Genomic DNA, 14555 nt, shown 5'->3' with positions numbered 1-14555 from the left:
GAAATTTTCTAACGGAAATGTTGTGCTTTTCACTGCGACAAGAGGTTCCGCAGCTCGAAGAAAACATTTCATTGCATCATCGACTATATCTTTTTACTTTACTTGTTTTTATCCTATGCATTAAATGCTTTCAATTTATATAACACACGTACCGCTTAACAGAAGCGTTGGATAGAAACTGCCCAAAGCCAGCTGGATTGCATTCCTTTCAAGTTCGCAAATCGCTGAAATTACAAACCCTAGAAACAAGAAGAAAAACATAAATGAGTTCCGTTGACTTATCTTAAGGAAAAATCGATCAATATGTTTCGTAAGACGGACGATGTTGAAATAGAAAATGAAATACAGGAACGATTTTAAGACGCGAATAATCCTCTCAGGCTAGGCTGTACAAACTTATTTTTATTTGAGTAAATAGCGACCAAAATTTGTCCAAATCTACCTTTAACCCTCGTCTAGTAGAGGTTGAATAATCGTCGTAAATACCGAATGTTTTATTTTAATAACACAATACTTGTAGAAAGTAATAAATCTTGGAACGAGACGTCTGCATTAACCCAGCTTTTGTTATCCGATGGTTGATCTTTATACACAGAAATTCCAAGGATTAATTATGCACTATGAACTCACCGAAGCACATGCCACAAAGACCCTGAAGAATCGTCAATACGATCACCCAGCCGAGTTGTCCTTGACATTCGACGTCAAAGACAGCGAGCATGAAGATGAGTACCAATGCGGTTTGTCCGCACATCACCACGAATTGCGTAATCACATGAGAGAAAAGAACCTCTGCCGGTGTAACTCCAGCTACCCAGCTTCTATCCAAAAGACCCTCCATTCTCTCGATGATCAAAACAGAAGAAGTGAGAGCCACAGCCAAGAAGAAGACAATACTGCGAGCAAAGTATTCCGACGATGATGCCGATGATAAAATTAACAACGCGGTGTATTGATCTTTACTCACGTTAAAATTACTCCTGGTGCTACGAAATCGGTGAAACTGGGTTCTTTAGTGCCATAAATCGGATCCTTAAACTGAATCGGTACGTCGCCTAGCTTCGTGTTCTGTTTGCAGGATGATAGAAGATCTTTGGCAAAGTCTCTGTACGAATATTGAAATTCTCTGGCTAACATCAAACCTATTTGTTGATCTGTAATAATAAATCGTAGTAATTGGTTGCTTAATTGGCCTTAAAATTTGGGGAAATACAGCGATATGCAAAAGTTTCTGGCTAGCTATATTTTTCAGTTTGTATTTCGGAAGCGATATATCCGAGAGAATTTTCATTAATACTAAATTCACATTGATATAAAGTATAGCTCTTGAAACACGAGTAGTGCTGCATATCGTCGCAATGAAAACTTACTGGACATATCCAGCCAGACTCTGATCTCGCTTTGATCTAACGTCTCGTCGTCAGCTTCTCTTCCCAAGGCCATTCGCGCAACGAGAGCGTCGGTGAAGTTCTCCGTAAAATACAGAGTTCCCCAAGCGTCTCCATCGCGAACTGCCTCTCTGGCTGATTCCGGATCAGGATAATATTTCTGAAACATAAATGTTCCTTTTAGTAACTGCAAATTAAAACCACAAAGCCACTCATATATATATATATCTTACTATCTTTATCATATCTTCGTCCAGAAATTTTAGATATCGACAACTAAGATGCGAAAAGTTACAGTCCTCCGTTGTCGGACAAGATTTGTTTCCATAGACCATTTCGTGATTGACTATCGCTATTTGCAAATCTTTTGGATCCCTACCAATTGCCAAACAAAATAGGACCACTTGCATTACTGGCAGCGCAAAGATGAACAGCATCACTCTGTGAATATAAAAGACAGTTTTATTATCTTCGTCCAAGAAGCAGCAGAATATAACGTTGTCTTTATGCCGTGTAACGCAAGAAAAACTTACCCCACGTTTCTCCACATGCGCAAGAAGTTCTTCTGCAATAACGCTTTCATTTTGCCACTGTTCGTTATACCGTAGCACTCGCTTATGTCGGAGCAATCGTTAACAAACGACGAGTTCTTCATTCCGGATAGCGGCCTTCCGTTTATCTATTTCACAGAAAAAAAGAAGACACGCGATTCAAGGAAGTCGAAGGAAAACTTGCTTCGTATATCGTAGATACTGTAGACAAACAGAAGTGCTCTTACATCGTAGTGGTTTCCGATACCATTCGTCGAGTCATGAATGAGGATCTCTTTACTTTGGTGGAAGTTCAAGCCAACGACGCCTGACTCTTCCGTCACATACACCGGCTCGTTCTTCTTGCCCCAGTTCAAAGATGCCTGCAAAATACGCGATCAAGATCAGCTCTTTGCGTCTTCCGTGAAATTCCAAGGTCTTAAGTTTAAATCTAAAAGTTTGTCTAAATTTTCAAGTTTTAGGAAATATAGTATCTTTTTTCGTATGGCAAATAGTTTAGGTGATAATATTTTAGCAACGTACGATCTGGTCTTTCTTACCAGACTAATATTATTCGTGATATTTAATTCCGTCGGTGGTTGACTGTTTTGTCCTTCCTGTCGCGATAGTTTCAGGAAAGCTTCTTCGAGAGAAGTGCAGTTGAACATCGTGAGGAGAGCCCTGGGCGATTCCTCGGCTAGCAGGCGACCGCTCCTCATCAGTCCGATCTGTCGACAGAGAATTTTTACGGATACTCGTACGACCGAACAAAGTCGAATTTTCTCGAAACGAGTAATAACTTGCGATTTTCATTAACAGAGTCTGTGGATTGTGGGAAAATTGGAATATGCAAAAATGTACAAAATTCGTAATATTCGTGAAAATCTAAAATTTGCGTAAACGTACTATTTATCAAACGATTTAATCGTTCCCGCGACACTCGTCTAATTGTCATTTCCTCGATTTTACTTCGTCTCCTACGTATTATCGCTATGTTTATTTATTATATTTTATATTTGCTAATCGCAGCGTTTCGATCGAATTTCTTTTTTTAGGGTAAAGCCAAAGAGAGCTACGTAAAGCTATTGAAACGACAAAAGTCTTAGAACTTGCAATAATTATCATTGCAAATGATTTCATTGAAATTCTTTATTCGAACAGCGGCAATAGGATTTTATACTGAACTTCGATAAATCCTCGTGGATATTTCTTCTTCGCATAAATTATAATCGAGGTCATAAAGCTGTCTGTTTGAAAATGTAATAGGATATTTTTCAACGATGTCGAGAAACGTAAAATCGGCGATCAAAGAATGTCGGAAACTAATAGGCTTGTAATTTATATAATATTTAAACGAATCAGCTATTAATTAAGTAGCCATTGGGTGGACGTCGTAATATGTCAATTTTTTCTTCATCCTTGTAGAAATAATTGCAGAATTTTTTAAGAATTCACAAACTACAAAGCATCAACTATAAAATTCAACGTGCGATAATTTTACGGAAATTAATTTCAGATTACACTCTCGAGTTTCCAAAGCATCTTTTCCGCTTCCCGCGAGTCTCTTCTTTCCCTTCGATTTCCTCGATTTCTAATAATTATCGATTTAGCAGAAATTTACAAAATTTTACTAGTTTAGGTTTCCTTAAAATTGTCTTCTCTCCTTTCTTTCTTTCACTTAAAAGCGCGACGTACGATCGTCGAAAGGAAACCAGAAGATCGCGCAATTTCAATGCGCGATCGTTATCGTAATCGTCGGACGATTTTGTTTAGCAACGACTCCAGTTGCATCGCGATTTGTATTCCCACGTATGCACCGATATTGTGCTCCGAATATTTTTATTACGCAGCAACGATCGCATTACGTAAGTTTTGACGTACAGTGTGTGCCTGTCGGGCCTCCTCGATGTAGTGCGTGGTTATGATGACGGTCTTGAAACCATCCTTCGTGATTTGGACCAAGTGGTTCCAGATGCTGCAACAGAGAACACGTAGTAGTCGCGAGAATCATAATACGTGACGCGAATACAAAAGAATCAGCGATCGAATCGTTTTATAGGATCTTAACGACGGAACCTATTTTCTAAAAACCTACTTTTACGCTCTTCTGCTTAAACCTTCTCGTTAAACCTTAACGCTCCAAGTTGTGTCTCTCGAGCACCACCGATGCGCGGTGTTCTGCTCCAAATGTATTTTTGGGTCGTTATCGGTAATCGTTTACAAATAAAAAATAATAAAAATAATACTCCCCGGTTTGCATCCCAGCGAATGTTTTAAAAAATTCCACACATTACTCAATTATAATTAACATAAATATCGTAGCCAAAATTACATTACTTCCGAGATGAATAAACAAGATTGTTTAGAGTGACTTTAATATTATTATTTACACGTCGTGGTGGCATTTAAAATCTGACACTTAAAAACTTAAAAAAAAAGTCGAGGTATGACGAGAATAAGTTGGAGTTGCAGGACGATGTTCGGAATTAAAAATCGCAGCGTTAAGGGTCAACTATTTTATCCAATTACGATTATAACTAATTATCCGATAATTAGTCTACCGATTTACAAATACAAGCGATTATCCGATAGTTTATTTAATTACAACTATAAGCGATTATTTGATAATTGCTTTATTTAATTGTAATTACTTGGTTATTTGCCTTTCTTCGTTCCATTATTTTACGTTAGAAAACGATCGACGTTCGCTTCATCGGAGAAGCAAAGGAAACTTTCGGTGAGTTGGGCAAAATTTCAGCGTACGTTTTAGGAAGCCACCGAGAGAATTAATTCGCCGATCAATCGAGCTACTACGTTCGTACGAGAAAGCGCGGAAGAGGATCTCTTCTCCGTCGTTCGTTACTCGAATTTCGAGAAACTCGATTTTAAATAAACTTTCTCGCCGCTAATTAGTCCTTCTATTTGTCGTCGTTTGCTGTTCTATCGGAAAAAGAACAGGCAGATTGGACGGAACTATCGGAAGATGCGAGCAACGCGAACATTAACGGTAGTTGGCCGAGGTCTTTTTCTCTAAACGAGGTAATTGACTCGAACGGCGCATCTGCTGGAAATTTACGAGCATCTCCGTCGAACTTTAAGCTTCCGCGAAAGATTTGTTCGTAGAAGGACGAGGTACGATAAATTACGACGACAGTGGAGAAGATTTAGTTGACGTGGCGCGTCGATAAGTTTCAGTTTCTATCAACAGACTGATCATCTGCTCTTTGTTTAAATAAATGCTCGACCTTAAACGTCGACTCTTTGAAATAAAACTACGTATTTTTGTTAATCGTTGTGGATACGTAGCTTCGTTTGTCCAAATTCGTAAGGATTCAAAGTTGACCGTAGAAAACAAATTTTCCATTAAGATCAGAAATTTTTATCTACGATCGTCTCTATCTTTCTGAGCAGAACGAATCACAGGTAAATCTGCAATGCCATTATGCATGAAAAATTCCATGTAATCTGTGTCGTCGCAATGTGCAGGAAAGCGGTCGATCGTGGTTCGCTTCGATTTCCTATTTTTTTTTTAACAGATTAGCAACGTCGTTAAGTTCATTATGCTCGTATGTGCATAGATTGCGAAATTTTTGGAGTTACGACACGTGAAAGCTTCGAAGTAGATTAACGCGTTCCCGCGTATCAGCGCTTTGATTGTAAATATATTCTACCTGGCGTAAACGAGTTGTCTCTTAAAAGTATTCGGATACTTTATATCAACGGTATGTAAATTTACCAGTGCTTAAAAGAACGATGAATTATTAATTAGAAGCAACATTTAGCGCTCTTCCGAGAAAGAAAACATTTAGGAAACATTTTCATAAGCCATGGCAGTTACGACTCTAATTTTGTTATAGCATTTTGACTTTCAAGAACAAATTTAATTGTCGTATAACCTTGCACCTAGTAACGATCATTTGGAAGAAAATCGTTGCGCTACGACTTATTCGCGATTTCCTATAGCGTTTTGACTTTCAAGAATAAATTTAGTTAACTGTCGTATAACGTTGCACCTAGCTACGATTATTTGGAAGAAGAAAATCGTTGCGCTACGACTTATCCGCGATTTTCTGTAGTATTTTGACTTTTAAGAATAAATTTAATCAATTATCGTATAACGTTGTATCTAGCAACGATCACTCGGAAGAAGAAAATCGTTGCGCTACGACTTATCCACGATTTTCTATAGCGTTTTGACTTTCAAGAACAAATTTAATAAAGCTGTCGTATAACGTTGCATCTAGCAACGATCACTCAGAAGAAGAAAATCGTTGCGTTACGACTTATCCGCGATTTTCTGTAGTATTTTGACTTTTAAGAATTAATTTAATAAAACTGTCGTATAACGTTGCATCTAGTAACGATAATTTGGAAGAAAATCATTGCGCTACAACTTATCCGCGATTTTCTATGGCGTTTTGACTTTCAAGAACAAATTTAATAAAGCTGTCGTATAACGTTGCATCTAGTAACGATCATTTGGAAGAAGAAAATCGTTGCGCTACGACTTATCCGCGATTTTCTATAGCGTTTTGACTTTCAAGAATTAATTTAACAAACTGTCGTATAACGTTGCATCTAGTAACGATCATTTGGAAGAAGAAAATCGTTGCGCTACAACTTATCCGCGATTTTCTATGGCGTTTTGACTTTCAAGAATAAATTTAACAAAACTGTCGTATAACGTTGCATCTAGCAACGATTATTTGGAAGAAGAAAATCGTTGCGCTACGACTTATCCGCGATTTTCTATAGCGTTTTGACTTTCAAGAACAAATTTAATAAAGCTGTCGTATAACGTTGCATCTAGTAACGATAATTTGGAAGAAAATCGTTGCGCTACAACTTATTCGCGATTTCCTAATTAAAATTCATCGTGCCAGAGATAACTAATTGCCTGGATACGTTCGATTCTTAAAGACATCGGCTCTTAAAAATTAATCTGATTCGATCACGATATATCACTGTCGTACGTAGCTGTAGCGATTATGAAAAATAAACGCATTATCGTTTCACTGGATCGTAATGTCATAATCAAAGCAAAGAGCAAAGAACGATAGCGTAATTTTACAGCGAAATTTTACAACGAAAGTGAATCCTTTTAGCCCGGAGCTAACAAGATCGTGCAACATAGTTTCACGTATACGAAAGTATATCGAGCATCGTAAAATATCGCTGAGAATGTAAATTACGAATACGGTCGATGTTGGTGAGAGCGGTGGTCAGTAGTAAAACGAAGCCAGCGTACTTTTCCACGTTCTTAGCGATGGTAATTGAAAAGCGGCCTGTCACCGCCATTTCATAACGCGAACGAAATTCGTTTGCCTCGACGGAATCGTTTCTCTGCTCTTTAATGTTCCTTTCTGGATATTTATCGCTACAGCCGACGGCTTCTTGGCAGACCATGACGCGCCGTGAATTTTCCTCGTTAACTCAGCGAAGACTTGAGCAGCGAAACAACGTATAAAAGTTGCTTAAACGTATATCGTGCGAGAAACATAAGTACGATCTTTATACGTTGGTTTATCGAGACAGAAAAATATATCAGAATAGTAGAAAATATATCAGAATAGTAGAAGCCGATTGCACGAATCAGAATCAATTAAAAAATCGTTTGAAATCTATTTATTTATATATTTATCAATTGACTATGATTCTATTTACTCCTATTTAATAACAATTATTACCACGAATTAGTTTATCACAATGGTAGAAACACTTAAATTTCTTTAACACATCGATGCAACGTTTTATTTGTCATCTTTTTTAGTCGGTTAACGTTGTCGAATATATTTCGCGTTGCTACTTTTTCTTCCAGCCAAGTCGAACAATTTTACAAAATTTGAAGAAATCGAAGTATTCTGCATCGCTGTGAGAGACTATCTTTTTCGAATTACACGAACCCTTCTTGTACGTGCAATTTTCGTAACGAGCTTCTCTGACGCAACTATCGTTCTATATTAAATTTAAATTCCAGAGAAGCGGAGAATTATCCTAGAAAACGGTACAGAAAAATTCTTTTAAAACGTCTGCAAATTTTCGTTCGGCTGGATATTGTACGCGGTTTAAGAAGCGCGATCTCCCGAGAGGACAGATATTTAAGGAGATTGCGTGGAAATTAGTTCCAGGGGCGTTTATCTTTGCCGTGGCAATTGGCACGTGGAAACAAAAGGTCGTTGAGATGCAAAAGTCCGCGTTCAGTCACCTTCGCTTCTAATTTCGGCCAGGCAAACGGTACTTTCACTTAAAAGTGAATCCTAGAAGCGTATCTGGCAACGTTACAGCTCTCCTGTTACGCTCTATATACTCTTGCTATTGCACCCTAACCGACGAGGATAAAATTCCTGTCTATTCCCTGGTCCTTGCACGCATTTCGACCTTCCAAGACCTTTCCCGTTCAAGAAATTTCCAGACGCGCGAATCTGGTTTTACCGGGTATCGCCTCACTTTTATTCGTCATTGGGTCTTTGGCCTTGGATATCTTTCGGTCGAAAGCTCGGTTTAGCGATCGGTAGATTTTTACGAATTCATTTTCACGAATCTGAATGCGCACTGCGTGCAAAAATATTTTTAACACGAATTTGATATATCTGTATATAATATTTAATGTGTATAAATATTTAACTCTCTATAAACTCTTTAATTTTCTATGGAAGTTGTACCTTTTGAATTACATTCTCAAAAATATGAACTTGTACAAAGATCAGCAGCGCGTAGATTACGCGCAATCACCTAAACGACCTCCTACTGTACCTTATGGTAGTGATTTACTATAACGGTGCTCGGAATGGATGCGCAAAACCTGCGAGGCGAGCCTTGCCTATTGGATTTCATTTGAATTCACAAATACGCGATGTACTTGATCCCGTTACCGATACACATTATAAAACAATCGTCCAAGTATAGTAGCCCTGGTAACGGTATTCGGAAGGTGCGTTCAAATCCTGCGAAGCGAACCTCGATTGCCGGATTTTTGATATAAATTATGCGAAAGTCCTGTCGTTCGAACGAACAGATCCACTCAAATCCTCTCGATATACGCCGAGAGGAACGAGTTTTCGATGGACGTCTTCTTTCGATCTAGCTCGTACGTCGTCGGACACCCACCTTTGTCGCAGCAGTGGATCCACACCTACTGTTGGCTCATCGAGGATCAAGAGCTCCGGGTCGTGCATCAGAGCAACCGCGAAGGACACTCGACGCTGCTGGCCACCGCTGCAATCGGAAAACAATTCCGTCGTTAGCAAATGAAAAGTCGGACGATTTCGTAAGTGTCCGCTCTAAACGCAAGGAAAATGAAAGAACTCGTTGAACCGATCCGAAACTGGCGACGCATCGTGTGCGTCGTGTAAGGGAATTATTCGTCTTTGCTTTGTTATTATCGGAGAAACGAGAGTACGAAACGTCGAGGAGATGGTATCAGCTTTCGAACGAAGAAAACGGAACAGGTAGTTTGCGAGAAGGATCACAGACGATAACGATAACGAAAGTCGTTACCCTTAACTCGTTTACTCGCCAAACCGTAGATAAGCTTCTTCCAAATCGATAGATCAACCCGATCGACTCTAGTCAAGTTCTTTCGATTCGAATTGACGATATTTGGAAACGATTAACGCTTCTATTAAGCATCGCGGATCGAGCGCTTTGGCGCTAGAATTTCAAAGATCGCGGAAAACCCAGCTGGTCGTTTAGATAATCGTTTCGATGCGCGACCAGCCGACGTATCGATCGGAATTAATTACACTTACCTGAGATTCTTCACCAATCGGTTCTGCGTGGGTAGGTCCAGGAATTGCAAGAGGAATCGAAGTCTCTCTTGAATCTCCTCGGTGCACATGCCGAATATCCAACCAAAGTACATCATGGTTTCTCGAATACTGAATTCACCGTAGAGAGCAATCTCCTGCGGCATATAGCCGACTCTTCTTCCAGGAACTCCTGATCCTTTGGTGCCTGGCTTGCCACCGAGAACCCAGATCTCTCCGGCGTTCAATTTTCTTCGACCAACGATGCAAGAGAGCAGCGTGGTTTTCCCGCATCCGCTGGCACCGAGGAGTCCGTAGCTGATTCGGAGAAACAGCAGGACGAAAGGTATAAATAGGAATCAGATGCAAGAAGAAGTCGATACAAAGATTTGAAAAACGAGACGAGTACGAGAAATTGGACGAGATATCGCGGTACACGATGTTTACGAGTTTGACAAGTTTCTTCGTACACGTCTACAGGAAGCTTCAAAATAGAAACGTGCGTGAGATGTAGATAATACGAAGAAATACGCGACGTACGCAAATTATAGTTCATCGCGTAAACATCCGCATTGTAATTACGGTAAAAAACGCGTTTTATTTGTTTTTTAGTTCTTTACACGAGTTCAGCCAATAGCAAAGTCTTTCGAAGATTCTCGTTTCTTGGAATCACCGTAAAAACGTACGTTTATCTGTTTCGCAAACAGATCGATTTGCCATGAGCAGGCGTTTCTTTGGAAGAGTCGCCAAGACGTACGGTACGGCTCTGTCTAACGGCGAGATCGGCGCGACGATTTCTTAGGCGAGTTGGTTCGCGTAATCGGCCGCCAGTTACGTGCTCCCTTGGCATAAAGGCCGATATTCGTAATAGCAGCCAAGATAATGGCCAGCGTGCGTAATGAAATTACGCAACGACGATTTCGCGAATTTGTTTTATCCCGGAAACTTTGAACTCGATTAGAAATTCTCGCTCGAGTTTCCGTATACAAATAGAATTCTCTACTGGAGCGGAACGAATTTTACTCCGAAGAGAACGGCACGAGGAACGTCGAACGTTAACGAGAGATGGTCACGTTCCGTTGATTATCTTTGGCCGTTGCTTTCTAAGAAAGCTGCCTTTCGTTTAAGACTCTTCTCTAACAAATTCGTTCTTCGCCGGTTTGCTCTCGGAATTTTTCCCTACATTTTGCGAAAAATTTGCTCCGTCGATCGTCCAATTTTTCTGCATCGATCCGGAGAAGAAAATGTGGAAAATAACCAGACGCGATTGGGTTTGTCGTTTGATAATTCAGTCAATAACTCGTAAACTGTGTATAGTGGCGCGAACTGCGAATAGAAGGAATTTTATAGTTTATATATTCATAAATCGCGACATGAAATTCTATGAGTCGAGGTTGCACTGATTTCGTCACAGTTGCAGCGATTAACGCAATCAAGGATTACCTGTTGCCAGTCTTTTTTTGCGTAGTTTCTCAGCTCGATGAATAAATAATTCAGTATCATATGGTACGTGGAGTGTGCAAAAGATTTTCTAATATCGATAAGTCCTACCTATTGCTCGTAGTATCCCGATCGCTTTCACCGACGATTCAAACCGACAATTACGCCTTTAGGAAATGAGATCGACTTTGAACGCGTAGGCAGATAAGAACGAAAGCTTATTGTTCGGTGAAATTATTTGTAAAATTGCCGCGATCGTCTACAGGTGTACGCTGTAATTTCGAGGAAGCGATCCAAGTTCCGAGTGAATTTTTTAAAAGACGAGACATGAAAGATATAACTTAGAAAAAACGAAGCTGGCACCCCGCTGGGGGTAGCCACCCACATGCTATATTTATTTTTATTTTATTTTTTTTTTCACCAATATGATATAACACTTTACCAAATGTCCATAAGGACAAATTGTAAAAAATCAAAATAAAAAAAAAAATAAAGACGAGATACTTTGTTTTTCTTACAACGTTTTCTTTGTTCTTACTTACATGGATCCCTTGGGTACGGTCATGTTGAGATTTTGCAGGATGTGGTTTGGATTTTTACTGTTTCCGTAGCTTTTGAAGGCGTTTCTTACGCTCACTGCCTGCTGTCGGTTCCACGCCGGATTGTTCAAGCCTGGCGTGGCCAATGCCGGATTCGGTGGTATCGTCATGTCCACGCCGGTGTCCGTATTGTTCTGCATATTGTTCGCGTTTATTAGACCACCGTCACCTCCCGCTGTTGCGTCACTGAAATAAAAAAGAAGACGAAATTTTCGATAATTTGTCGCATACATTTTTCTAACTTATTTATTTTATTATTTGTTTATCGTACTCTCGCTTTCCAGTTTTACCAACTGCGTATAATCGAGACTAACGTAACGACGAATCAAACATAATACAAAGTTCCACTTTGCTTGGACGAACATAAACGACGAATCAAAAATATCCTTCGGCAAACTAAAGTTCCTGCGAGTTTCTATTCTCAACATTTCTCGCATATCTTCTAAATTTACGGTAACGATTCTTTGATCATTTTCAATATTTTCATGTCCGTTTAGATTTGCTGCATTCGAAGAAACAAATTAATTTATAATGATGCAAGTAACGCAGGTGAAAAAGTACGCATTTTAAAGGAGATAGCACGCAAATCGGAGCATTTATGACGCAAATCATACTAATTGTGCATGACGGATGAAACCTCGAATTGTTAGCTTATGCGATGACGTGCACCTCAACTTCCGAGCAAAGAAACGCACGAACCAGGGTCCAAAGTTTTTCCACTCAACGTTCTATGCAAATGCATCCACAGTTTTGCAAATTATCGCCGCTATATAATAGTTTCTCGATCGCGTTCCAGAAGCAAATTTTCAAACGCTGGATATTTGTACGATTTGCGTCTAACGCGGTGAATATTCCAAAATCAGTTGCGAGAAAGTTGCGTTCAAAGGAAGAGCAACGACAAAGTTTAAAGAACGTTGGAACGATACCGAAGTTAGAAGCTTTTGTCGCAGATAACGCAACAATCAACGGCACGAACTTGGCTAATGCAGTTACGTTCGTCTGTTCTCCAAAGAAACGCGAAAAAGTAAAGAAGAGATAGCCGCAACGCGGAGCCAACTCTATTTTCCAGTGATTCGAGTGAAGCGACGAAAACCGACTCGAAATCCATCAAAATCAGATCGCTTTTTAAAACTCGCCACAAATCGGTATTCGACTAACATTCGTAGTATCAAAGTTTTGTACCTCCGAATGCGATTTAGATGCCGTAGCTGCCTCCCGAATCCTCCGCGCTCTGAATTTTATTTCGATTTCGTTGGTAGCAGCGTTTGGAGCGTTTTATTTGAAATTTACTTTAACTAAAAAATAAGACGATTTAAATAAATAAAGGAAGAGATTCGCTCAAATAGCAGTTTTATTCGCACTATTGTTGTATTTTGAAATTCTTAAGCGTATGATATATCTTGAAACAATTTCCAGGATGCGATCCTGCTTTTCCTTCGCACGTTTCACAAAAACAGGTGGACGCGAAAAATGTCCAGCGGGACTCGACAATCTCTCGTTGGTCTTTCGAGCAAAAGTTTTCCATTTACGAAAGATCGCGTCGGCACGATTCGTTCGAGATAAAAAGGACGCATCGATCGAGTCGCTGTTGTGCGAGAAAAGGAATCTGGACGATCCGAAACTACGAAAATCTGCGACGGATTCGTAATCGAGTCACGGTCGTGTCGTAAAAGCGTCTGCTGCAAAGTGTTCTCGAGAATCGTCTGGGTATTTATAAAGGAATCATTGAATGCAGAGAAAAGCATGGAACGAGTCACAGGGAAGTCTCGAAGCAAAGAAAGGACGACTATGTGGCGATTAGTAGGTTCGCGTGCAGGTTAATCGGCCACCGAATTACGCGTCTCGTTCGTCCGACATTCTATCGCGACGTTTCTCTCCAGTTCGCGATTCTTCTCGGAAAATCTGACGTTTTTCTCAAACAAATTATTCCGCTAGACTGGCCGAGGTTCCGTAATTCATCGTTCGCAAGGAAAGTTACACGCGAGTTGCAACTTGAAAGTAATTCGAAATTGCCAGCTCCGTTTATTCGACGATCTGCTTCGACATTTTCGCGCTTCCAGTTCACGGTCTCTCGTCCTTTTCGAACGTTATTCATTTTCGAACAGATTTTAAACAGACGTTAACAACGATCCATCATTCCCGAATTAAAATATTCCATTTACCATTTCGAAACATTGGACAGAGTGGAAAAGGTCTTCCGTGCTATTTCTTTTTCTCATTCGATTAAAAATATTTCTTCCCTAACAGTTCGAACAACGTAATTTCGCTCGAGAGACAAGAAACAACACGGGAATCTTCGGTATTTAAATATATCGAGATACGTATGATTTTGCGTGCTAGATCAAATCGACTATGTAGTAGTGACACGCGTATGTGAATATGAGTGTGCGCGGCGTCTCGAAAAACAGACGAATGCAACTGTCCCGTTGGCGGTGTGGTATGGAAGATGGCGAGACGGAGCGCCGAGACGCGTGCAAATGTATATCGACGAATATCCTGGAAATCGTTTGTCGAATAAATTTAAAACTATTTTAATATGAATTCCAAGTGTAACCTTAGCGTTCCTTTGCTTTTATTTCGGCGATTGAGATCCCGAACAATTCTCAACAAAATACATCTCGAAACACGGGAAAATACAAAGTAGAACGTATTATCTAAGAAGGTTTATTACGCGCAAGTTGCCTCGATAGCAATTGCAAATTACGCGTACCATTCTCTCTTTCAGCAATTCCCTCCGCTTCGAGATTTTCCAAGGAAACTTACGCGTCAAACGCATTTTCCCGTTAAAATCAAATTCTATTTGCGAGTTAAAAAAAGAATACTCCGGAGGTGGGTGACGGCGACAAAATTGAA

At 39.9% G+C, this 14555-nt stretch overlaps 1 protein-coding gene across 4 annotated transcripts in view; it reads right to left on the bottom strand.

Moving 5' to 3' along the window:
* The window catches only part of LOC132912201 (ABC transporter G family member 20), a 44476-nt gene that overhangs the window by 1720 nt on the left and 28201 nt on the right, over positions 1-14555 (bottom strand). For all 4 annotated transcript variants that reach the window (XM_060969423.1, XM_060969424.1, XM_060969421.1 and 1 more), the window contains exons 2-13: positions 11646-11888; positions 9667-9981; positions 9026-9133; positions 3800-3893; positions 2479-2646; positions 2167-2301; positions 1922-2067; positions 1622-1829; positions 1371-1548; positions 968-1154; positions 631-896; positions 153-239 (exon numbers count right to left, since the gene is read on the bottom strand). In XM_060969423.1, coding sequence (XP_060825406.1) covers positions 153-239; positions 631-896; positions 968-1154; positions 1371-1548; positions 1622-1829; positions 1922-2067; positions 2167-2301; positions 2479-2646; positions 3800-3893; positions 9026-9133; positions 9667-9981; positions 11646-11888 — 2135 coding nt within the window. The remainder of the gene's footprint in view (positions 1-152; positions 240-630; positions 897-967; positions 1155-1370; positions 1549-1621; positions 1830-1921; positions 2068-2166; positions 2302-2478; positions 2647-3799; positions 3894-9025; positions 9134-9666; positions 9982-11645; positions 11889-14555) is intronic.

The sequence above is a fragment of the Bombus pascuorum genome, chromosome 11, assembly GCF_905332965.1.
Source record: "Bombus pascuorum chromosome 11, iyBomPasc1.1, whole genome shotgun sequence".
Classification (NCBI taxonomy): Eukaryota; Metazoa; Arthropoda; class Insecta; order Hymenoptera; family Apidae; genus Bombus; species Bombus pascuorum.
The sequence above is the reverse complement of the archived record's forward strand: the minus strand, read 5'-3'. Positions and strand labels throughout refer to the sequence as shown.